Here is a 27,089-nt window from a genome sequence, read left to right as displayed (position 1 = left end):
GTGGGAGGAAGGGGTTAGATAGTCTTAGATGTGGTTTGAAGGGCGGCACAACATGGTGGGCCGAGGGGCCTGTATTGTGCTGTATTGTTCTATGGTTCTATGGATCTAAAATGTCATTTCTGTTTAACCTTTCCATGCTTTGGATGAAATGTTGACATATGCACTTTAGCTGACAATTAGATGTCATGGAAAATTTTACCTTGTAAATAACAGTGTATAATTGCCTTCTGGCAAAGTAGTAATTGTTAATAACTTGCAATTAATCTTCCTGACCTGGGAAATGAACAGTTATAAGGTTGCAGTCTTGTTCATTCTGGTGGTGAATTATTGATAGAAGTTCTAAAAATGTCAAAAGTTAAATTTTAAATATGTTTTTCTTGCTTTCCCTATCTTTTTCCTTTTTCTCCAACTCTTAATCCAATATTTATTTCTTTTTCCATGCCTTACATGACATTGATTTCACTCAGTCTTAATTCACTCTGACTCTCAGTTCTTCCTTTACTTAGTATTCATTCTTTAACTCTCATTGATCTCAACAAGGTACTTTGTTGCTCCCATTTTCCCATTGTTCCCAGATGGTCCAAAGCAAGGCAGTTTGCTTGATTGGAACCCATCCCATCAATTGTTAACAGTAGTATTTATACCTTGTAATTTACTTTCACCAAAAATACAATTCTTTAAAAAAAATTTGATACTTTAACCATTGCTGTGGTGCATGAAGTTCATCTGCACCTGAATGTTCCTTTCCACCTGCAGTCTCATCCTTCTTTGTAAAAAGAATTACCGAAATGTCATCTGTCAATACACCAATTATTTAAATAAAAATATCTTGATATTAATATAAAAAATAGATGGAAGGAAAATTATTTTAAATTTTTTTTTAAAAATTGCTATTTCCACATTAAAGATGGGGAACTCATCTTTATTAAGGATGGGATTCACCTGGGATAAACTGAATACCAATAATATGTAAATATTTGCTTAGCATTACTTTTATTTGCTAAAATCATCCCAAGAATGTGATTGTTTCTAATGCACAAGTATCTCTTATTTGGGCTAAATTAAATTTGCTTAGCTATCTTTGTGTTACTCATCAGCAACAACTTGAAGTTGTTATTTAATTTTGCAGGTACTTGAAGCATTTTACATTGTTTGCATGTATTTATTAAAAGACAGAAGTTCCAGTTTGAGATTGTATAACAAAGACCTGTAATTTTTCTGCTAGCATCATGGTACAATATATGTGTCAATTCTTAAGGAACTTTGATGAATATTTGCAACTTTTTTCATTCTTTTCAATTTCTTACTTTGACTGTTCACTGAGCAGAGACAGGTACTGTGTCAGCTTCACCAGGACGACAAGTACAATTCCACCAAGAAACATACAAGAAGGCCAGAGCATTGCATGACACAAAGCATTAAACATATCAAATCTTGCCAAGAGGACATTCCTTTGTCTTCCTTTTGGATCATAATAACATGGAAAAGACTGAAACTGTGTGATGTTTTCTTTAAGAGAAGCCAATAGCATTTTATTTTCTGAATGATTCCTTTTACAATTTGAAGTGCAGAAACACTGAAAAAGAAAAGAAAAAGACTATTATTTTTTTACCCTATAGGTTTACAACACTCAGTGTGATGGTACAGAGCAGGTAAGTTAAAAGTCTAGAACAATGTACAGGTGAACCCTTGATACAGGGAGGGATGTGTTCCTGGAAAATGGGCCATAACACGAGACGTCATCTGCATGTGTGGCAAGAAATGTGAGTTTTGAGTAGTGATTTGTGAATTCTGTAGGGGTAAATTTCCGTAACCCAAATGGCCATAATGCAGGGGTTGCCTGTACTGATTTCACTGATTTTGATATTGTCTTTTCTTTTTACTGAAGAAGTACTTGTTACAGCATGAATTCTGAAATGGGCACAATGTTGGCAAAGAAATTATATTCTGCTTGCTCATACGAAATGCAGTGTATCTTCTGAACCTGTTTAAGATTAGGTCCTTAATTGAATACAGTTGTCAAACCATGGGCGAAAAATTCCATATTTCCATTATTTCTTATGATATAGGACATTCTCTCTTCTTCCCTCTCCTATCAGACAGAAGATACAAAAGCCTGAAAGCACGTACCACCAGGCTCAAGGACAGCTTCTATCCTGCTGTTATAACACTATTGAACGGTTCCCTAGAATGATAAAATGAACTCTTGACTTCACACTCTACCTCATTATGATCTTGCACCATATTGTCTACCTGCACTGCACTTTCTCTGTAGCTGTGACACTTCATTCTGCATTCTGTATTGTTTTACCTTGTACTGCCTCAACGCACTGTGTAATGAACTGGTCTGTATAAAAGGTATGCAAGATAAGTTTTTCACTGTATCTCAGTACGTGACAATAATAAACCAATTCCAATTCCAATTCAGCTCATCAGTCTATGCCAGCTCTTAAAGAAATTCCATCAATCCCATTCCCCCTTACTTATTTCCCTCTTTCACATTAACTCCATCCTAATTTGCTGAACACAGAAGCCAATTAACCTACCACCCAACACATCCTTGGGATGTGGGAGGAAACCAGAGCATGAGGGGAAAACCACATAGTCATGGCCAGGATGTTCATATTCCACACAGAGATGAGATCAGAATCAAACCCGGGTTGCTGGAGCTGCGAGCGTTGGCATTATATGCTATGTCACCCTGCCATCCAAAATGGGTAATCAACTGTGGTTTACCAGTTTCATAGCAGCAAATTAGTTCGTTCCTATGCTGAGCTTGTTGACAGTTGAGGTCTGGGGGACAATCCAGTCCCAGTGTGAGGGGTAGCCAAAATGAGAAGCTAAGAGCGAGCATCTGTTTTATGGAGCCAGATTACTGGCAAATATTGTTTGGGGCTCATTTATGCTGTGGCCATCAAAGGTTCAGCTTTACATAATGCATGCTCTATCTGTTGGTACTTCAAAATTATAATTGTTGTCCTATAATGATAAAAGATCCGGATTAGATATAGGTACATTGACCCAAAGGATACATGTAAGTGGGCTTTTGTCTATTGAAAGTCACACCTAGAAATTGCACAGGCATTCAATTGGTAGCTAAGGTGCCGTTCCTGATTTTTGAGTACTGATCTGTCCACATCCAGGCAAAAGATCAGCAATGTAAGATTCAACAATTAAAGTAGAATCCTTGGACACCAAAAGCAGCCTGCCTTATTTCTATATTTAATATTATTTCTACAGAACCATTTTTACTGCCTTTCATTTTTAAGATTTGAAATCTCTCAACCTTTCTCTTGATAATGTGCTTGAATGCCTGTGCCAGAATAAGATATTCCTGAAATTGGTATTGGTTTATTATTGTCACTTGTACCGAGGTACAGTGAAAAACTTGTCTTACCATTCGTACAGATCAATTCATTACACAGTGCATCGAGGTAGTACCGGGTGCATTGAGGTAGTACAAGGAAAAAACAATAATAGAATACGGAGTAAAGTGTCACAGCTACAGGGAAGTGCATTGCAGGTAGACAATAAGGTGCAAGGTCAAACAAGCTAAATTGTGAGGTCAAGAGTCCATCTCATCGTATAAGGGAAGCGTTCAATAGTCTTATCACCGTGGGATAGAATCTGTCCTTGAGCCTGGTAGTATGTGCCCTCACGCTCCTGTATCTTATGCTTGATGGGAGAGGAGAGAAGAGAGAATGACCCGGGTGGGTAGGGTCTTTGATTATGCTGGCTGCTTCACCAAGGCAGCGAGAGGTATAGAGAGTCCATTGGAGGGGAGGCTGGTTTCTGTGACACGCTGGGCTGCATCCACAACTCTCTGCAATTTCTTATTTATTTCTTAATTACTTATACTTCCATGAGTAGAATCCAGCAATGAACCCCTAGCAACATCAAATTCGCCCTGGCAAAAAAGTCACAATGAGGTGCATCTTTTGAAGATTAAGAGCAAATACTTTAAGCAGAACCATGTTGGCCTAATCACATATGATACCACAGTGGTTCATTTTCAAAATGTAAAATTGTTGCTTCTTGCATACCTTCTCCCATTTTCTTCCACTCCACCAAGTCCAAAAAGATTTGCTTTTTAAATTTGTCTGTTTTTGAAGCATTTATTGTTAAACCAAAAATAATGGTGCTTCACAGCATATGCTAATGAATGTGGTGGATGTAGCATGTGGCTTGCCACTGATCCACATGAATGGCAATACTTCAGCAATGAATGTAAGACTCTTGATTCTATGTTATGTTTGAGTAACTTAAATTATTTCAGCAACTTAAATTAACTGCAAAAAATGCATACTATAGACATAAATACTGAGCTATATCTACTCCCTTTTCTCACTTACACATTAGAGGAATAATTTTCTAATGATATATTCATCAATAATGCGCACTAGCCCAAAATTTCCACAAAAAAGTGTTTCCATTTGTAACTTCCAGAATTACCTCTGTGATTGGAAATCTTGCTCAAGTGTGCATGAACTTGCAAGTCCCAATTTTCTCCAAGCTGAGTGCTTCCACTGTTTTACATTATACTAGGAAATCTGCTCACAGAACCTGTGTCAGGTAATATTTGGCACAGATCCTTTCAATAGAGAGGAATGGCTATGAAGGAGAGGGGTAATTTACATAATTCAGAATTGATTGAATTAATTTAAATCTATTAATTGTTTTACGTATTTCGTGGTTTTTTTTAATATTTGTGTAATTATTCTTCAATTTAAAAAATAGTGTGATAAATGTTAATAGTTTTTGAATGCTTTAGAATATTTGTGAACATTAGAGACAGACACAGCCACTTATGCTATGTTACAACTTTAACAGTCGGTTCAGCATAGGAGTATGGCTTAACCAGGTGTCAAAGCATTTCATGGGATTTACAATCAGAAAACTTAGTGTAACATGGGGCCTTATCTTTTGGGATGGAATCAGTTTTCTTGAGGAAGTTCATGCCAAGGGATCCACACAAGAAGAGCCAGGATGGCATAAAAATCATTGGCAGAAAACTGGTAGTTACTAGTTGCATGAAGGAGGAAAATTCGATATTCACAAAAAGAGAAACATCCATCTTTACAATCAACAATGTTTAATTCACAAATATCATCATTTAGAATATTACCTTCATTAGATACACTATTACCAGGCTCTGTTGTATTTCCATCTTTGTCTTCTCCCATTCCTGTCAAGAACACTGAACTTTATTGATTAACTGTCATTTCAACTGACAAGTTAATGAGTTCCTATAGGACTCTGTAGTAGGTTTCTTACCTCAGAATTGAAGCGTACAGTCTCTTCTGACTGGTGTAGCAGAACCTTCATCCCTGAAGAGGATAAATTAACATATACCTGTAGGCAAGCAGACTGTGATGGTTTCCAACAATCTGGCCCACAGTTGAATTTGCAGTTTCTGCAGTTTGTAATTCTTGCTTCAAGGACAGTGCATTTTGATACCTCTGTCCAAACACTAACAACAAATAAGTGGATATCAGAATACTTCCTCTGAGTCTTTAGTTGAGTAATTGTCAATAAAATACAGATATGAGAATTGACTTAGAACTAAAACCTAATGGAAAAAATCTGAATCCATTTCATTGTTTCTACAATATGAATTTTGCTTTTTTTGTACGATATCTAGTAGTAATAATAATCAGTTTCTTAGGAATCATTAATTCATAAGGAACAAAATATTCACAATTGGAGTTTTCAATGCTTAATGGCATTGCATATTTTATAACTGCCTATCTGCAACCTTGTTTTCATTGCAGCTCACACTCAAGATTCCTGGGAAGTTCTTTCAGTTGAATCTGGCTGGTAGGAATAAGAAAGAATATCAAACCCTTAAATTTTGTGAACATATGGATAAAACAAGAAGCTATTTTAATGGATATGTTAGATATGTGTACGCCAGATGGCACTTTGTTTCCTTATGTAGGAGAGACTAAAATTGAGTTTAATATGGGATTTAAGACATAACTTTGCAAACAATATTCTTATGTCATGACACTTCAGAACGTGTCAGGTTGTAAGAAAGATTTTTGAATTATTTTATGCTAAGCCTATATGTTAAATTTAGGAAATATTGATTGGATTAAGTGAGAAGTCTTTTCATTCTTACAATTCATAAAATGGTTTGTATTCTAAATAGCTAAGTGAAAATTAAATGTGTCACAATATTATAGACATGATATGCATTGTATACATAACATGTATCATAAAATTAAACATGAGATATATGTACATAATGAATACTGTAAATTAAACATGTGGTATACATTTAATTTTCACTTATCATTTCACAATACAGACCATTTTATAAACGACAGAGAACACAAAAATACTTTTGACTCAATCCAATCATGATTTATTTCCTAATTTTAATTAAAATATATATTTAATTTGTATAAAACATAGGACAGTACAGCACAGGAAAAGACACTTGAGCCCACGATGATGTGTCAAACTAATTAAACTAATAATTAAATGCCTGACTAAACTAATCCCTTCTGCCTACACAATGTCCACATCCCTCCATTCTCTGCACATTCATGTACCTATCTAAGAGCCTCTTAAACATCTCTATCGTATTTGCCTCCATCATCGCCTCTGGCAGCGCATTCCAGGCATCCACCACTCTCAGTGTAATAAAAACTTGCCCTACACATCTCCTTTGAACTGAGCCCCTCTCACCTTAAATGCATGCCCTCTAGTATTAGATATTTCAACCCTGAGAAAAAGGTACCAGCTGTCTATCTATGCCTCTCATAAGATTATAAGCCTCTATCTAGTCTCCCCTCAGCCTCTGCCGCTCCAGAGAAAACAACCCAAGTTTGTCCAAACTCTCCTTATACCATGTGCCCTCTAATCCAGGCAGCATCCTGGTAAACCTCTTCTGCACCCTCTCCAAAGCCTCCATATCTTTTCTATAATGGGGCAACTAGAATTGAATGCAATACTCCAGATTCAGCCTAATTAGAGGTTTATAAAGCTGCAACATAATTTCCAGATTCTTGAACTCAGTGCCTCGACTAATAAAGGCAAGCATGCCATATGCCTTCTTTACCACCCTATCAACCTGTGGAGCCACATCAACATTGTTGGTCTTGCCATTAACAGTGTATTGTCTCTTTACATTTGATCTTCCAAACTGCAACACCTCACACTTGGCTGGATTAAACTCCATCTGCTATTTCTCTGCCCATATCTGCATCTGATCTATATCCCACTATATCCTTTGGCAATCTTCTGCACTATCCACAACACTACCAATCTTTGTATCATCTGCGAATTTACTAACCCACCCATCTACATTTTCATCCAGGTCGCTTATATATATCACAAACAACAGAGATCCCAGTGCAGATCCCTGCAGAACACCACTAGTCATGGAACTCCAGCCAGAAGAAGGCCCATCCACCACTACCCCCTGTCTTCTGTGGGCAAGCCAATTCTGAATCTAAATGGCTAAGTCACTGTGGATCCCATGCATCTAAATCTTCTGGATGAGCTTCCCTTGAGGGACCTTATCAAATGCATTACCGAAATCCATGTAGACAATACCCACAACACTACGTTCAATCACCTTTATCACCTCCTCAAAAAACTCAGTCTAGTTAGTAAGACACGACTTACCCCACACAAAGCTATGCTGACTGTCCCTAATTATGTCATAGTTTTCCAAATACTCATAAATCTTATCCCTAAGAATCCTCTCCGATAGCTTCCCTACCACTGATGTGAGGCTCACTGGTCTATAGTTTCCAGGATTATCCCTATTTCCCTTCTTGTGGATTATCTCTATTTCACTTCCCTTCCCTAATGGAACAACATTAGTTACCTGCTGGGTCCAGATTAAAGAACAAAGTTTAGTAGTTCTGGCATTATATCAATTTGTAGATCAACGCAAAAAGCAAATAGTTATTTCTCTGCTACCTCTCCTTGTTGTGTTGGACCACTTTTATTCCCAAAAGGAAGGCAATCAGTGATGAACACACCAGCATTGCCAGACCCAGATATAAGGCCCTGTTCTCTCCATCTTTCAGGGCAGTGGCTGTTTTCCGTTTGTCCAGAATATCATGTGTTCTTATCTTCTTATATATGTTTCTGAAATGCAAACGGATATATTAATAAAGCCTGTCTTTCCCTTTATTGAATCCCTGTTGCCAGTGAATTATATTATAACATGTGGAGTCGCAGATGTTGATGACAAGTGTATTGGCTTAAATTGAAGTAGCAGATTAGAAGTTAGTGAAACACAGGAGATAATGTATAGCAACCTCAAGGTCCATAGGCTAATGACATCAGTGTAAGTGCCAGGGTTCATTCTACTTCACCAAATGTATGCAGGGGCGATTTAAGTAATTCATCTAGACCTTCATGCAATAAGCAATCTTAGGCACCTGTGAGTGAAAAAGAAAACAATTGATGATGTACGCTAGCTCTGGAGTGAAATCTCACTGAGCTGTTCTCTGATATGTGGCAAAATGCCCTTTTAATATACCCTCAAGATTATGGTAAAACTATGAGGGACTAGGATACCCAAATGGACCTTCAGAGGGGTCCTAATTCTGCAGGCTGATGGGCTGGAGGGCTGGAATACTGGCCCTTGCATATATTTCAAATGACTGGTCTTTTGTTGAGCTGGGAATGAGGAAACAGTGAGTACTCTGCTCACTCAGATCTCTTAGCTCTCTTGTGTGACAAGTGGAGTCCAGCTGAGCTTGGAACCATTCCTTTCCACTTCAGAGGCGGGAGATATGTCATTAGTTCAAATGTAGAATCATAATGTGACATCTAATGTGTCAGTGTCCATTTCAACACAATTAGCAGCAGTGCATGAAAGGAAGCTTGGATTATATTTATGCAAGCTCAAACTGCCACCATCAAGGCTCTGAATACCATTGCTCAGCAGTCCGACATTTTGTCCTCCAATAGATTAAGAACACTAGGGTATCTCCTAGCAGGGTGTCATTGGTTTTGTGGAGTATAAACCTGCCCTCCCTTCTCAGGATCACAGCATTTGTGATCGCACCAGTATCACTTTGCCAGTGTGGTGGCTGATGCCTAATGGCCAGCCAGCTCTCACTTCCATTGTGCCTGATGAGACATAACAGCCTCAGCCTGAGCCTTCTTGACACAGCACCACTCTAGGTTATTCCACAAAGCCATCCTCCTTGAAGGTCATCATTATTCCTTCAGCAGTGATGCAGCCTCGAGTGGTTCTCCTCAGGATTGTAGGACAAGATAAGGCACATGGAAGACTGCATAAAGGGAATACACAAGACTAATTAGATATTATCTGTAAACTATTGAGAATGCTTCAATTTATAAATTTAGTTTGGAATATTTCTTTAATGCTGCCTTTTATTTGAAAATTGTGGCTAAACAGATGGCATACTGGTCAGCAACTCAGGAAAATTCCAAGCTGTTGTAAAATTGCAAAAATGGCTGGTAGATATCAACTAATAACCAAGTTGTGTTAATGCTGGTGGTGCTGAGAGATGAGGGGGAAGGGGTTAATTGTGATCAGTGCTTCCTGTTGCTGGACACACATTCAGTTTATGAGGTAAAGTGATGGTATTACCTGGGGTATTGAACTCATATTTAACATTGCTGGCATCAAATCAATGAGGCATGTGATTGTCATAATTTGCATTCTTCGGGTGGGTGTGAACATGCACGCCTCAGTTGCCATATTGGAGATGATTTGCTGGCCATGGCACCAAACCACTGGAGTGGTGTGGCTGGATTTTCAGCCAAGGAGATTTAGTCTTTCTCCATAAATTATATTCCTGACACTGATAATCAACCTCATTAATTTTCTATGCACTTCGTCGAGTGGGACACAACATTTTAGATGAGGTGTGACCAGGGCACTGTGCAGTTTTATCATTACCTCCTCTCTCTGATACCCCACGTCTAGTTGTGTAGTTCAATATCTTGTTAGGTTACTGGTTGGTCCTCTACTTTATTTGTATGTGCTTTGTTGCAGGTCTATTGAGTTCCTAAGGTATCTTTCAGCTCTATACTTAGCTATGCCATTACCGTTCATGGAACATGTGTGTTGTCTAGTTTTCCTGTGTGCTTGCATATTTTTCACTCTACATTAACTTTCATCCACCAAAGCTCTAGGCATGTGTACTGTTCCACCTTTATATAGGCAGAACAATTTTACCGTTGCCTGGGCAAAGGGGAAACCGATTTTGTTGTTCACCCAGATTGAAACTCTCTGCTATGCAGAAATATACTTCTTCACAACAATAACTGCAGGAGAGAAAATAGTAAACACTGAAAAATAACATCATCTTTTCATTATAATGCACCACGTAACTAAGAGATGGTGAACTGATTTATATACAATGTGATTATTAAAACTGGAACATTGTGACATACATTCCTCTCTTCCCTTTGAGCTTTACTCCTCTGGCATATGACACATTACACTGCAGCTCTGTTATTACATTTAGCATTTTACTATACAGAGCTTTGCCAGCCATCATTTTGCTTCTCTGCTTGACAAGATATTTTGGCTACTTCTTTGCTGAGATATTAATAGTCTTGATGGACTTTCTGGCCTGTGTGCCTGACAGGTTATGATGTCATTAATTTACTTCAATAACAATGTGATTTCTACCACATACCCATAGTGGATGCCAACTTCATTTGTTTATTGTTGATGGCGTGTGACAGAAGTCAATCAGCCAATTGCAGGGTTAGTAGCCTTTAGCAGTTATGTTCCAGTGGGCAATGATTCCAGCAGACCCTGGATGTATTATTTTCTACTATTTAGTATTTAGCACAGAAAGCCAAATGCATTTTTCCATTAAAACCAAGTAAAATTACTTCCGAAAAGCCATGTCTGCAAAATAAAGAATATCTCCTCTGATTTTATGAGGAGTGTTGATGTTATTTCACAGGTCTTTTAATGTTTACTATGCACAGCAGCAGGGCACAAATTCATCTCAAAATAATATCACTTTGACAACTTCAGCTCTTGTCACAATGACACCTTAATCACAATTCAAAGACATCCTCCAAAAATAACCTAGTGCCTGGATATCTGTACATACATTTACTCATGCACATAACAGCCTTCGGCATGAGTATTTGAAGATCATTTTACTTGATTTTAAAGCTTCCAACAATCAAAATGCGAGAAGGGCCTGGAGTTTAAGCCAACAGGTATCTTTAGGTGATTTGCATTGGGAATTACAGGGAATCAGAATATGGAAAACATGCATTTAGGCGAGGATGCCTTCCTGCTCTACATCTCTTTTCTTCTCTGTCAGTGACACAAAATCATTTGAAACTATCTGTCTAATAACTCACTTCCAGAAAATGAGCAGCTAAATGATGTTCCATGCCCCCTAGTTTTTCGACTTGTGCCTCTTATGATATTTGTCAGTTAAAAAACATTTCCTGATGTTGTTTGAAATTCGCAGAAGCAAATGAGTAAATTTAGAGTTTTTCACATTCTAAGCAAAACCAATGTAATCAATCAATCAATCTCTAAATTAAAAACTAATACTACTTATATCTTACTTTAAAATAATCATTTATTTTTAATATCTGGGAGTGCAGACTTTTTTGAGAACTCCTAGCATAAAGGTTCTAAATTATGCTACCTTGCAGCTTTAAATGATATTGATATCTTATAAAATAAAAATCTGATCCTATCAAAGGTGAGGAACAGAGGAATTCAGATGGAAAGATGTAATTCATGGGCTCTGCTGCAAGTGAAGATTGTTATGACCAAACTTTAGTATTGACATTATTATTGGGAATTTGTTGAGTTTCCACAGACTGTCGTTTCACCATTTACCTTAGAGAATAGAGGAAAGACAGGAATTAGATCTTACCTTGCTGGTTGCTCTTCCTGTTGTGGCTTGGACCACAGAAACATTTTAGGCGGTGAACCACTGTCGCCATCTCTCACAGAAGAGGAGGAATTCACGTTGTGTTGAAGGGGCCTTTTGAAGGGAAAATCCATGAAATGTATTCGAATAAACTTGTTTAAAAACTCAAGTTATTTGCAATCTCTGTGTACTTTTATGTCTCTCGCCATGTAATAGAGAACATTTGTTGGAATTTTCTCATAATTTTCTCCTCTTTGTGTTATATTTTTAAATCAATTGTGATTTGTTTTTTGCTAGATGGTGGAAGATTTTTGTTAGGAACTATCAGTTTTCTGCTATAAAACTACAGTGATTTACATCACCATCCCGTACAGGTTCTCTGATTGGTCCTGAGGAAGGAAGCCATAGCAACATGTGAGTTCACAGGTGCTTCTATGCAACAAATGATTGCTGATGTGGAAGGTAAACTTTGTGACTTAAGCTCCTTCATGTTGATTTAATGACCTGGGCTACAGCATCGAGCACGGGCTAACAGCTAAAAGATTGAAAGCAGGAAATTCCTATTTTATTTGAATTTTCAGAGTGATATGAACAATTAAAGATACAAATTAGGAGCAGGAGCAGGCCACTTGGCCCCTCAAGCCTGCTTCAATATTCAACAGATGATGGCTGACTGATTGTAACCTCAGCTCCACGTTCCTGGGTCTCCCATTATCCTTTCAACCCCTGGCTTTTCAAGAATTAATCTACATATTTTTAAAAAATATTCAAAGGCTCTGCTTTCACCATCCTTTGAGGAAGACAGCTCCAAAAACTCATGATTCTCTGAGAGAAAAAAAATTGCTTTGTTTCTATCATAAATGGGCAACCTTTTAGTTTTTTAAACAGTGAACCCTAGTTCTGGATTCTACAATGGAAAAACACCCATCTTCTACACAACCAGCCTGTCAAGATCCCTCAGGATCTCACATGTATTAATCAAGCCACCTCTCACTCTTCCAATCTGTCCAACCTTCCCAAATAAGCCAACTTGCCCATTCCAGGTTTCAGTCTAGTAAACCTTGGAACTGCTTCCTTTATTTAATACTTATTTAAATAAGGAGATCAATATGGCACTTAGTACTCCAGATGCAGCCTCACCAACGCCCTATATAATTGAAATCTCTGCATATCAGACCTCTACAATCTCTCGTCATTTAGATAATGTGTTTCTTTTTTTTATCTTTCCTGCCAAAATGGACAATTTCACATTTTACCACATTATATTCCACTGACCAGATCTAAGCCCCCTCATTTAATCTAATTATATCCTGATGCCTTTTTCATAACTTGGTTTTCTACCTATCTTGTGTCATCAGCAAATTTAGCAACTATATCTTCAGTGCTTTCCTCTAAGTTATTTACATAAATTGTAAAAGGTTGAAACCTCATCACAATTCCAGTAGCACATCACTCAATCACATCTTGCTCCACAGAAAATTCCTCAGTTATACCAACTTATGCCTGTTAATTTCCAACAAAACCAACACGTTACCTCCTACATCAGGAGCTTATATTTTCTGCAACAATCTTTTGTGTGGCATCTTAATAAATGTCTTCTGCCAATCTAAGAATGGTACATCTGATTCGACTTTATCCACAGTTCATGTTACTTTTTCAAAGAACTCCAATAAGTTGGTCAATCATGATTTCCCTTTCAAAATACTTTGCTGTCTTTGCCTGATGATCTTGAATTTTTCTAAGTGACCTGCTATTACCTCTTTAATATTTCCTTCTAACATTCTTCCAATGACAGACATTAAACTAACTGACCTGTAGAGTCCTTTCTGTCTCCTCCCCCTTTTTGAATAAAGAAATTATATGTGCTATTTTCTAATCTAATGGAATCTTCACCAAATCTAGGGAATTTTGGAAAATTAAAACCAACACATTGACTATTTCACGAGGTACTTTAAAGTCCCTGGATGAACTTCATCAGGACTCAGGGACTTCAGTATGCATCTCCAGTAATTTGCTCAATGCAATTTCCCTGGGATTATAATTTTCCTGAATTCCTACCTCCAAATTCCCATTTTACAGCTATTTCTGGAATGTTACTTGTATCATCTGTCATAACAACCAATGCGAAATATCTGAGGAGACAAGAGACAGCAAAAAATTCGACCAGATTACAGATACTGCCTGACCCACTGAGTTCCTCCAGCAGCTCGTATTTTTTTATTCAAAGTATCTGTTTGATTCATTTGTCATCTCCTTACTTTCCATTATTGATTCCTAAGACTTACTCAATAGAGGACCAACTCATTTTGTAACTCTTTTTGTTATAAATTTCTCTTGAAACATTTGCCACCCGATATTACATTTCCAGATCACTTTTTCTCATACTCTTTCCTTCCTTGTTAATCTTTTAGTCATTACTTGTTGTCTCTTTTATATTCTGTCCAGTCTTTTGATTCGTATCTGTTTTGTGTATTCTGAAAGTTCCCCTTAAATGTCTGCTACTGCATCTCAATTGACCAATCCCTTAACCTAATTTGCCTGCTCACATTAGCTAGCTCTGCTGTCATATTCTCATAGTTGCCCTGATTTAAGTTTAGAGTAATATTCTTGGACCTATTCTTCTCTCCCTCAAATTAAATGTATAGTTCAATCATATTATGATCACTACTACCTAGCGGAAACTTGGTCTGATTTATCCATTCTTTATGTAGATTAAAATCCCCAAAGTTATTGCTGTATCTTTCTGACAAGCCCCTAATATTTCTTCCTTTATACTCTGTCCTACTCTGTGATTATTATTAGGGATCTGTACACCACTCCCTCAGGTGACTTCCATTCTTTATTATTTCTCTCCATCCAAACTGCTTCTACATGCTGATTTCCTTAACTTGGTTCATAATATTAACATAGCTCGCTAATAGTTCAGGAATCTCCTTCCTCACATTTTCCAACAAGGGAGATGAGCATGGCAATCTAATTAACAAATGACATCAAGAGGTACTTTACTCCTGACACTTTTTTGATAAGAAGTAGTACTACTGGGATTCAACATAAATACCATTTACAACAGGAGTAACAACAAAGGAGCTCCAATATTAAATTGTATGCTTTGGGAAGATCTTTTTACTTGGGCATTGCAACTAAATAAAAGATTGTAACATCAATGAAAGTAGATTTCTGATTGGTAGAAATTATCTGAATCACAATGATATTAAAACACACATAAATCAAATTTATAAATCAAAACATCCCAAATTGCATGCAAACATCAACTAATCAACTATAAAATACATAATTTATTTACAGTTTGACTATGGAAAGGTAAAATCTTCTCAAGTCCGTAATTACTGCACCTGTCACCACATCAGGCTAAAGATTTTTAATGCACATTTGGTCATTATTGGAAACTAGAAACTCTCATAAATTAACCTGAAACATTAGAGTTGATTTTAGTGTGGAATGCAGAATGATGAGCATTAGCGGGGATGTACTCCTCTCATTTAGTGCCAAGCCACAGCAAATTTTTGTGATGAGACTTCATTAACTAGAATAAGCAAATTCCCATTGATGAAAACACAGCTTGCTGCTTGAAAGAAGTGGAAATTTAATCAGGCAAATACTATCCTGGGTCTGCAGCAAAAGAAAGGGCACATTTATATATTCAATCAATGCAACATCTGCTTAGTGACATCTCAGCTTCTACTGCAGCACAAGCAGATACCCAAAATGTTGTGGAACATCAGACTTCTGCCATGCAGGCTCACCTGGCAAGCTTATCCTGCTGCCATCAAGACATGATACCACTGTAAAAAAAGGATCCATGGAGAATGAATCTTCTGTATGACTTCATGACGTCATATCATTTTATATCCTATCACTGACAATTCAACAGTGTTATGCTGTTGCCTGTGAACTAGTCAGCCCAGATTGTTGCCAAGCCCGGAGCTTCTCTCAATGGTCTTCCAAGGCCATCTGCAGTCTCCCCTTTTGTACTTGGCTATAACCTCTGCGGCAGCTTTGTACGGGACCATTAGGGCAAGAGAAAGCACAAGGAAGATGGTACTCAGAGACTGCACAAAGATGATTAGTTGATACGTGTATGCAGTTTGGGATCTTTTGATTTATAAATTTGATGTGGTACTTTTGTTTAGGTCAGCTTTTATTTTGGCTCTGCAGAAAAGCCATGAGACGGTCAGCGACAGAGGGAGAGAAAGATATGAGACTGTAAGTTATTGGGTTTTTGGGCTGTGTTTATTGATTATGCTGTTGGATGAATTAGTCATGGCAGGCTGGCCAGAAAGCTCTCAGCTGCCTCCTTCTTTTCTCTGTCTCTTTCTCTTGTTCCTATTTCTTCTGCTCCACAGTTGCTTGTCATATACCTGAAGGCAGGGGCAGAGCCTTTATAAGGATGTGCGCCATACAGCCTTCAAAGTGGTGGAGGGGTGTTCCAGTGCAATCCAGTGATCTGCTTCATCACATGTCATCTGGCAGCACTGGATTTATTGTATGCTGTTTATGAATGGCACAACAGTGACAAGAGCCATGTTATCAGTTGACACATTTTGTCACCTAGTGGCTATTCTTTTGATTGTTATAGCAATTAAAGTGCAGAATACAGAGTGAACTGTTCAAGAGTGCAGAAATCAAGACTGCTTCCAGGGTAGTGGGAACTAATATGTTTCATCGTGTATGGTCACACATCAGCTTTAGTTCGAGGAAATGGAATCCCACCTGGCTGAGGTACATCTCCATGTTGAGATACGGCACTTTTAACACAGCTAGTTTGCAGTCAATAGTCCCCTGCACCATGAAGAAGCTGTGTGGCTGTCCCCATTCTGTTCTTTGGCAAGAGACAAAGGAATATACATGGCTTTTTCCTGAACGGAAAGCATCAATGCCTCCCCTATATCGATCATGACAAACTACAAACTCCTTCAGCCTGGAGTGAGCCTGACATATTTTGAAACTCACTGGGAAGGCAGTCTTTGCCCTGCTCTGACCTTGCTGCTGCAGCTGAGGTCAGATCAGATCAGATCAGATATCTTTATTAGTCACATGTACATCGAGACACACAGTGAAATACATCTTTTGCGTAGAGTGTTCTGGGGGCAGCCCGCAAGTGTCGCCACGTTTTTGGCGCCAACGTAGCATGCCCACAAATTCCTAACCTGTACGTCTTTTGGAATGTGGGAGGAAACGGGAGCACCCGGAGGAAACCCACGCAGACACAGGGAGAATGTACAAACTCCTTACAGACAGTGGCCGGAATTGAACCCAGGTCACTGGCGCTGTAAAGCGTTACGCTAACTGCTACACTACCGTGCCTGCTGTGACATATTTCAATAATGACATTGTTACAGAAAGGTAGATGCCTTATAATGTGTTTCTCCTTGTTTATGTAGGATAATTTTGCCATGTGGATCTTCAGTAGATATGAGACTCTCTTTCCCTCCTCCTCGCTATATTCTAGCATATGCTCTGTTCACTGTGTGTCTACTCCATCCATGTCGGCTTGTGCAGAAGCTTGAAGTTGAGGCCGTATACGCCAGCACCTGGTACACCATTTCCTGAACAGCACAGTAAGTCTAGATAGCATCGAAATCTTGTGAAAACGTAATCAATGGCCGGTAGAAACCAATCAACATGTAGTTGATAGCTCTCAACAATGTGATGGCCAGCTCAATCAATGCTAGAAATGTGCATTCACACATTAGTCATCATATTGTGATCTATAGCTGTCAAATTAGAGGCAGTAAGGAGCCAAACTTTGCACTCAATATGTTTGCACTTGCCAAGGTGGCAAAATAAATATCAAGCACTCTACTCTTTTCTTGATATGTTAACATAGCATAACACTATATAAAAAACTGTTAATTTCTTAATACCTGTCAAGCTATACTAGATGTAGATAGTGTTCCCCCATTTAGTAATATGTAAACAAAAACAATTTAAAAATAAATATACATAACACATGTTAAACTATTTTAATAGATTTTGTTCTTTTGTAGTTGTCTTATGAACATTTAAACAAATTTGCTATCACCAACTTTTTCTATCTTTCATCCGGTCCCCCTGTTTGCCAAATGACCTAAAATTAGAAATTTATATCAAAGTCAATGACATAAGTTAAATGTCCAATCTTTACTTAGGTCTCATGCTTTCATTTGGGCAAACACAATCATAAACTATATTTAAATTCCTTGTGAACTAGTACTGCAATAGAAATGGGAACAGCAGCTGTTCATGTATCAGATCACACAAGTAAACATGATTGTGCTGATGTACATTAGTCTCTGTGGGTTGGGTGATATAAGGTTCATGTTTGACATTTAGTTGGTAAGTGGAGGCAGGGTCCAATTCAAGCCATATGTACTTGTAAATGAGAATATGGACCTCTGGTTTATGGAATTATAGGGCAAAAGAAACCGACACAGCAAGTGGAATAGAGAGAATGTGATAGTGATGACAAGTACCTGGCTGGAGGTCAGTGGTATTTAATTAACTAGTCACTAGTAAAATCTTCCAGTTACAACCTGAAAACTCTGCTACATCTGATACGTTTCAGTTCTGCAGTAAAATGCAGTAGCAATTGTCAGTTTTGTCTCATCTGGAGAATGGGAGCTCTGTGAAGAAATATTCTAACAGTGTATAATAGCAGTGTTCCAGCATGTTTATTCCCAAGATTCTATTGGAAAATGTCTCTTGTTGAGAAATGTCACTTTTTATCTTTGAGCCATGATCATGTTATAAATCCTTTTTAGAGGAAGAACTGAATCAATGGTCATTTGCATCATTACCTTCTTTGCATTAGAAGACAATGGTACAAAAGGTAATTGCTTGAATCAAATTATAAGCCCCTCAGTCAAATACTCCTTTCAATAGGCTTTAATGCAAGCTGTTCTAGTACAGTTAGAACACTGGTACTTACCTGACAGTTAGGTCCTGTTTTCAACAGGCAAAACAAATCCAATCTACTTAATTGCCACCTAATCATTTTACTCTCAATCATTAGCAAATTGATGGAAAGTATCATAAACTGTGCCATGAAGCAGCACTTACCCACCAGTAACATGATCACCCCTACACAGATTGGGTTTTGCCAGGACCACTCTGCTGTGGACTTCATCACAACCTTGGTCCAAAAAGTTGCCATTGACATCAAGGCAGCAATTGACTGAGTATGGCATTAAGAAGCCCTGGTAAAACTGAAGTCAATGAGCATTAAGTGGAAAACACTTGAATGACTGGAATTGTACCTTGCACATAAGAAGATGTTTGTGGTTGTTGGAGGTTAATCATCCCAGCCTCAGAGCATTACTACAGAGGTTCCTCAAGGCTCAACTATCTTCATTTGCTTCATCGAGGACCTTCCTTCCATCATATTCAGAAGTGGGGAGGTTCACTGATGATTGCACAATGTTCAATTCTGTTTGCAACACTACAGCAAATGAACCAATCCATGTATGCATGCAGCGAGACTGATCCAGCTTTCAAGCAGGGGCTGATAGGTCGAAATATCATTTGTGCTGCAAAAGTGCCAAGTGATGACGAACTCCAAATAGAGAGAATCAATGACCTACTCTTAACGTTCAAAGTCATTACCCTTGCTGAGTGCTTCACTGGACCATGGTTACCACGGCTTCAAGAGCAGGTCAGAGGTTGGGTAACGTGATGAGTTACTCACTTCCTGATACCCCAAAACCTTTCCACCATCTATAAGGAAGAAGTCAGGAATATTCTCCATTTGCCTGGATGAGTGGAGATCCAACAATATTCACTCGACACTGTCCAGGACAAAGCAGCCAACTGGATTGGCACCCTAAAAATTTACTCTCTCCACCATCAGAGTACAGTGGCTGTAGTGTGTGCCATCTACAGAATGCCCAAGGTATGCTGACAGCACCTCCCAAACCTGCAATCTCTACCATCAGGAAGAACAAGGATAGCAGGCACATAGGAACAACACTATTTGCATGTTCCAAACCCAGTTGAATGCTATCCAGATTTGGAAATATATTGCTGGTGCTTCATCATCACAGGGTCTAAAACCTGGAACTCCCTGCCCAACAGTGTTGTGGGAGTCACAAGACACTGCAGATGCTTGGATCTGGAGCAAAAAAAAACAAACTGCTGGAGGAACGCATTAGGCCAGGCAGCGTCGGTGGAGGCAAAGGATGGTCGATGTTTCACAATGAGATCTGAATCAGGACTCATGTTGTGGGAGTACCTTCACCAGAAAGACTGGAGCAGTTCAAGAAGATTGCTCACCATCACATCCTCAAAGACAATGAGGAATGAACAATACATGGAAGTCTAGCCAGCAATGCATAGATCCTGAACAATGAATATTTTAAAAACAGAATAGGTAGGTATATAATCATAAATGCATTCTACTTGTTTCATATAGAATCAAAGGAATAAATAGCAGTCTTACCCCAACTCAAACCAAAGGTTTACATTATTATCCTATTTATATGTGGGCTACACATGCAATCAACACCAGCAATTTAAATGATTAGCATATCATTTTCTCTATTGTACATTAAGCCTTTGTTGGCAAACGATTACTGCTCTGCTGTACAACTGAACCTGCACTAACTGCTGTCAAAGCTTCGCCTCTTAAAGTAGACCTGACAACTAAACCGCTGGAAGATTTGAAGGAGCTGCCAAACATATTCTTCACCAACAAAGGAGCAAGCCCTCAGGTTCTGTCCCAACAGCCTCAATATACTGCTGAAAGTGATAGAGAGGCAAGTGTTCCACTGATAACACGTGGCCACAGTTGGCGCTGGGAAGTGGTGGCCAGAAAAATTAGTGCCAGGAGGGATTTCTCCATAGGCATGAGGCCAGTATCAAAAGAAATTCCATGACCTCAAGGTTAGTCCTTGAACGTTCAAATTTCACATGACAAATACACTACAACACTCACATACTCACCATTGCTGACATACACACATCTCACAGCTGATACTCTCTCTCTCTCTCTCTCTCTCTCACACACACACACACACACACACACACACACACACACACACACACACACACACACACACACACGCACGCATTCAGATTTCACACAATGGCAGCCATCTTTTCTGCTGCACTCACACACTCCTCACATACTGCCAGAACAACATACACACATACAAAACACACATGCAAGCACATGGAAGCTATTCAATCAAGGAATGCAGACAGTCCTCAGTCCTCTTCCTGCTTTTCCCAGGACTCTCAGTGGTTCCAGCAGCTCCTCCTTACCAGCCAGGAAATGACGGGCACGTCCATGTTACACACCCATGCTGCGATGTTGATGCTGGGTGTGTACCCAAAAACAGCACAAAGTTTACGTGTAGTGGTGGAATCTCAGCCTGCTCCCATCAAAACTTGGTCTCTTTAATTCTCCATCTCACTCCCCCTCTCTGCTTTCCAGCTTAACACTTCCAGGACTCAACACTGAATTCAGCAATTTTGGATAACCAGACTATTCATTTTGTGATGAAATTGGACGGTTCAGATAAATGGGCATCAGCCTGTGATGTTCATCACGTTTTCCTTTCTTCACAGATGCTGGGTATTTCTAGCATTCTCTTTAATTTCAGATTTCCAACAGCTGCAGTATTTTGTAGCTCTCAGTATTTTTTTTCCTCTCTCTCCTCTGTCCACAATCAGCTCCTTCTGCTGACTCCGCTGTGATGAACTTGCCTTTACCACTCTCTCTTTACCACCATTCACCTCTCCTGATTGTCACTTATTACAGACATTCACATTGTTTTCTCCACCCATCCTCCTTCTTTGCAACTGAAAACATATTAATTTGAGTTCTAACCTTTCCAAGTTCTGATGAAAGATTAACCTGAAATGTTCCCTCTCCGCAGATACTCCTTGACCTGCTGACCATTTCCAGCATTTTCAGATTTCCAGCAGGTACAGTGCCTTGCTTCTTGATAACCCATCAAACTCTGTTTAATGTCAGCCAGGCACAGACTATCCAAGGCAGACCATCAAAGGACTTTGGGATCCCACAATCCTTGAAAATCTGCAAGCATCCAACCACTGATGATTACTGCTCGAGAAGAGGTGAAGTCTCCTCTCCTTGAGGAGAAGGTATTGGAGACAGTCTTAATTTACCAATGAGCTGCAAGATGTGATACATGGCATAGTCAGTCATTGTTGTCTGGACTTATAATGGCTAAGAAGTTCAAGGTGACAGTAACCCTCACCTCTATATCTGATCACTCCAGGACTGAGTCTGTAGCTGGAGACCTAGGTGCAGAAGGTCAAATTTCTCTGCCATTACTACAATTGAAAACCTGATCCTTCAGACACGTTGGAGGAGAGAGTATGGCTCCTCTTGATGGATAGGTTCAGCAGACATATACCCTTCTTCTTCTTCCTTCCTGCATGTTTGCCTTGACTACAGCCCTTCTCCTTCAGCCTCCACAAATGCAGCACCCCAAGCAGGACCACAGTCATAGCCAAGAGGTAATAGTAGGAGAAATGAGTTTAGCACACAACAGGGGTTGCTTTTCCACTTCCAATTTCACGTCTTTGATCCCTGCCAACCTTCAAACTCAGATGCAAGTTTGCCTTGACTACAGCCCTTCTCCTTCAGCAGCCCCCCCCCCCAAAAAAAGTTAAAAATTCTTGATTATCCCTTTACAAAGCCCAGCTGCTTTGCATGGGCTGCTACGAAAGGCTGATTCTCTCTGTGATTCCCCAGGGCATTTCCAAATTGAAGAAAAATGATATCATTTCAGTGTGGGAGGTTTCAAAAGAGAACTGCATGAGAATTTGTCTCTTCTGTGCCCACTTTACCTGCTCAATGTGCTGTGTGTGCTGGATTACATTTTGCGGGCTGCATGAAGCATGTGGTTTTACTAGATTAATACAATGAGTGCACAAAAGCAGACTAATACAGAATGTCGGAGAGTAGGACTCCAAGCAATATATCTTTTCTCATCCAAGAAGACTACACTGTAAAAAGTACAATTTAACTCAAAAATGTTTAAAATCCATATTTTCTGAAACAAACATTCACAACTAGGATTTCATCAGTATGTAATCGTGAAAAATACCAAGAAAGAAAAGTAATACTTACATTATCAACAGGCTGTGAGAGGACTTGGACAAGTATATTTTCTGCAGGGGCAGGTGTTTTGTACGTGTTGAAAAAGTGTAACACTTGTTCTCGGAAGATAAAGTCCCTTTCCAATTTTCAAACTTATTTACTAACAGGGTCATTAAAATATAATGACATTTCTAGAAATTAATCATGGTAATGGTTTTGAAACAGCTTTTGAATACATCTGCTCTTGGGTTTGGGTGCTCTCTCAATGATGGAAATTAACTCTAGTTTTGATAGCTCTTTCACATCTGCAGCAAGTTACAAATATCTAAGCATGCCTATTATGCTTATGGTGTTTCACTTGAATTATACAGACCCAAATAAAAGAACATGCTTAACAATAATGGGACAACTCCTGAGAGAATATGCATGTTTGGTGTGCTCTCTATCATTAGAGTTAGAATTTGACACCGATATTTAAATGTTGCAGAAACATATGTTTGTAAGTGAAGAATTATTTTGTATTTGATTTCTTCCCACAACACCATTAGAAGTTGTGCTTTTATTTTCTTTTTATTTCCTTTATTGAGCTGTACAAATAATGAGCTACACCCAGAAAGTGCTGGAGGAACTCAGCGGGTCAGACAGCATCTACAGAGGGAAATGTACAGTCGATGTTTCAGGCCGAGACCCTTCATCAGGACTGGAAAGAAAGAGGGCAGAAGCCAGAATAAAAGGGTGGGGGGAGGGGGAGGAGCACGAGCTGGTGGGTGATAGGTGAATCCAGGTGAGAGGGGGAAGGAAGGTAGGTAGGTGGGGGGGGGGGGAGTGGGAATGATGTGAGAAGCTGGGAGGTGATAGGTGGAAGAGGCAAAGGGCTAAACAAGATGGAATCTGATAGGAGAAGACAGTAGACCATGGAATAAAGGGAAGGAGGTGGGGAACCAGAGGGAGGAAGGTGTGGGTGATGGGCAGGCAGTGGGAGCAGGGGAGGGGAAGGGGAAGGGGTTACAGGGCTGGAGGGAGAAGTGGGGGACAGAGGGGAGTGGTTACCAGAAGTTAGAGAAATCAATATTGATGCCGTCAGGTTGGAGACTACCAAGATGGAATATGAGGTGTTGTTCCTCTAATCTGCATCTAGCCTACACTTGGCGGTAGAGGAGACTGTGGACAGACATGTCAGTGTGGGAATGGGAAATCGAATTAAAATGGCAGGCCACCGGGAGATCCTGGCTGTTACGGTGGATGGAGCGAAGGAGCTCGACGAAGCAATCCCCCAAACTGCGTCGGGTCTCACCGATGTGGAGGAGGCCGCACTGGGAGCACCGGATGCAATAAATGACACCGATAGATTCACACGTAAAGTGCTGCCTCACCTGAATGGTGGTGAGGGAGGAGGTGCAGGGGCAGGTGTAACACTTAGCACGGTTGCAGGGATAAGTGCCCAAAGGGGGATCAGTGGAGAGGGACGAGCGGACAAGGGAGTCACGGAGAGAGCGATCCCTGCAGAAAGCGGAGGGGGAGGGGAAGATGTGCCTGATGGTGGGATCCTGTGTAATGAGCTGCTTTCTTACACCATAGTACAGTGCAATATGCTGCCTTGTATATTAGACAAAATTTACCAGAGTATTCATTTAACATGTGCCCTTTGTTTTGTTTGTAGCATTAAACAAAAGCCCTAGCTTACCTTACAGGTGTACATGAAAGACCCCAAGATATTATTTCAAAGAAAAGCAGGGGAATTATCAGCAGAGTGCTAGCCAATATTTATCCCATTATCAACATCATTATCTGATCAAGATAAATTCAAAATTTCTTTATTGCCTACGTAGTACTCTCACACAAATCTGAAGTTGTGAAGTTGTGACAAACTTGGTTGTGGTTATTAATTAACAGAAAGAAAAAGCTCATCATAGAGTGGGTAGACAAGGTGCTCAAGCACCAAGTTAGAGTGTTACATGGGTTCAGGTAGGGATGGTTAGACGAGACAGAAACCAGTTCACTTCTGAGGTCTGAGTGACTGCCAGGCTAGCATACAGGGACCCATACAGTCTGGCATTTTCCTTCATCCACGTCCATTGTGTATTTCAAATGCACTCAGAAGATAACATATAGATTTTCCAGACTTGATTTTAACTTGGAGAGTTGGGAAGGTGTCAGTTCTGAATTGAGTGCCTAGGACAGGATTCAAGACACCCTGATTCATCATTTTAACTCCCAGGATTCATTCTGATATGCAGCTTCCTGACTGCATAGGAAATACTGAAGCCCATCAACAAAATGGCCACAATTTCTGATGCAACTCACAAGGTCCACCTAAAACTTAGCTGCAACTCTCAAAGCAAAGATCTGAATCTGTGTTTATAAATATTTTTCAAGAAAATTAAAACATATTGCAAAGATTGGAGGGCACTGTTACATTCTGGTTGGTAATTCCCTTTAGGGCTCCACTGATCAACTTTGGAGGAAACCCAACTAAGTCTTATTTACTGGGACTAGATTCTGGATCCTAAACAAGGAACCGTAGGGATATCATACACTTGATTTCCACTGACGTATGGAGATTGCATGTGATGGTACTTTGAGAGGAATGGGAACTCTCTTAAAGTTAGGATAGAAACAAGAGGCACTGAAGGTGTTTTGTTTTTCATTTATTTGAACAGTAATGACATGGAGTAAACATGAGATGCCAGGACTTCTAGAGTTATATACCTAAGATTTGTTCAAAGCATGCAAGAAATGAGAAACTATTGGTGTTGAAGGCAGAAAGCTACTGTAAATTTCATGCCAACATTTACCTCCCATTGTTCATATACATAAGTAGCCTCCTGTCTGCCAGAAAAATAATGTCGTTATTTTGCGAACTTGCTATCAGGTGATCTATCAATCACATACATTGAATTTTACTTATGCAGAATTTTACGACACATGCGAGGCTCACTAATAGCATAGACAGAAAGATGAGTCCTGCTTTGCCATTGGTTTTAAGACTTGGCTCTAACTGGGCTGCTGCTAGAGAGTCCAAGGAGTCTAAGTAGGTGTCTTCTGTATCAATGAGGCTTGATGATAGTGTGTGAAGACATCAGTGTGACAATGCAGACTATTTACTTGCAGACCCAAGTGTGACGTGCTCTAGTTATTCAGTGAGTGAACAGCAAAGACCCCCAAGAACTCCAACTTCTATTGGGATTGGTGCACATATATGCTTTGTGATCTGTGATGTCATTAAGTGCGAAACTTCAGCTGTGCTAAAGTGAATCGGACATGGAATTGCCTGGGCCAATTTCCCAATGGGCACAATTGCACCCAGAAGTAATTACCAGCTCAACCACTGGACAAAGTGGTCCTTACATGCCATTTTGCTTGAAAAACATGCAATTGAAGCCGACTTCCAGGGTTTACATTATGCACGTCTTTCCTGAGCAGACTTCATTGCCATCTCTTCAAGCTTTTCACTGAAGTTTCTCCACATCCTCCAACAGAATAAACAACAGGTTTATCTGACTTCCTGCAAACTCTAACGTTTGAAGTCTTGTTCTAAATCTCTCTGAGGTTTATTTAAGTTAGCCTCAAATAGATCAGGAGTCCACAAACACACGTCAGGAAAAGATGATTCAAGGATTATAAAAAGATTGAAACTTACCTCAATTTTCTTTGTGACTCCTTGTGAAAGAAATTTGTTTCATCTCTCAACATGGTTTCACTTGCCTCTGGTTTAAAAATCTTCATTCTGTAGGAAGGAAGGGCGGGCATAAGGGCATCATTCCAAGCTGAAACAAAAGACGGAAGTTTTCTTAGCTGTTAACGGTCCATTTCTGTGCAGTTATTCTCTAGCAAATTGTCAAACTGCCATTTTAAATTCGAGTTCACATTTTAAATTCGAGTTCACATCTTTGGATTACTAGATTATTAAAATAACCATTGCATTAAGAATACCGATGCCTTGTAGAACTGCAATAAATTTGAGTTATAATTCCATGAGATTATTAGTCTTGAAATAATAATAATTTTGAAATACAGTACCAATTTAGCAAATTGGTTTTGTGAATTTAGTAATAACTGTGGTTAACACTGAATTATTGATATAAATATAATAAATGATTGTTGTACATCCTACTTAGTTACATTATGAAGTAACAATTCATTTAAAACTATTATTTCCTGGT

General features: G+C 39.2%; 1 protein-coding gene across 1 annotated transcript; it reads right to left on the bottom strand.

Annotated features, from left to right (window-relative positions):
• Positions 1-1,018: 1,018 nt before the first annotated feature.
• On the bottom strand, positions 1,019-27,089 carry si:ch211-247n2.1 (calcium-activated potassium channel subunit beta-2). Its single transcript, XM_052018400.1, has 6 exons — positions 27,049-27,089; positions 26,567-26,693; positions 11,862-11,972; positions 7,936-8,106; positions 5,275-5,470; positions 1,019-1,576 (listed from the first exon to the last, which is right to left on the bottom strand). The coding sequence occupies exons 2-6, from the start codon at positions 26,674-26,676 to the stop codon at positions 1,304-1,306; spliced, it is 861 nt and encodes a 286-aa protein (XP_051874360.1). The 5' UTR covers positions 26,677-26,693; positions 27,049-27,089; the 3' UTR covers positions 1,019-1,303.

The sequence above is a fragment of the Pristis pectinata genome, chromosome 6 (assembly GCF_009764475.1).
Source record: "Pristis pectinata isolate sPriPec2 chromosome 6, sPriPec2.1.pri, whole genome shotgun sequence".
Lineage (NCBI taxonomy): Eukaryota > Metazoa > Chordata > Chondrichthyes > Rhinopristiformes > Pristidae > Pristis > Pristis pectinata.
The sequence above is the reverse complement of the archived record's forward strand: the minus strand, read 5'-3'. Positions and strand labels throughout refer to the sequence as shown.

What these genes read in the sequence shown, in the direction of transcription:
- si:ch211-247n2.1 (XM_052018400.1), bottom strand. Translation starts at nt 26,676, where the DNA reads ATGCCCGCCCTTCCTTCCTACAGAATGAAGATTTTTAAACCAGAGGCA. An exon ending in CAGGAAGAGCAACCAGCAAG is followed by an intron (nt 8,107 to 11,861) that starts GTAAGATCTAAT and finishes TTTGCATTTCAG; the next exon opens with AAACATATATAAGAAGATAA. An exon ending in GTCCAACACAACAAGGAGAG is followed by an intron (nt 5,471 to 7,935) that starts GTAGCAGAGAAA and finishes ATTTGTTGTTAG; the next exon opens with TGTTTGGACAGAGGTATCAA.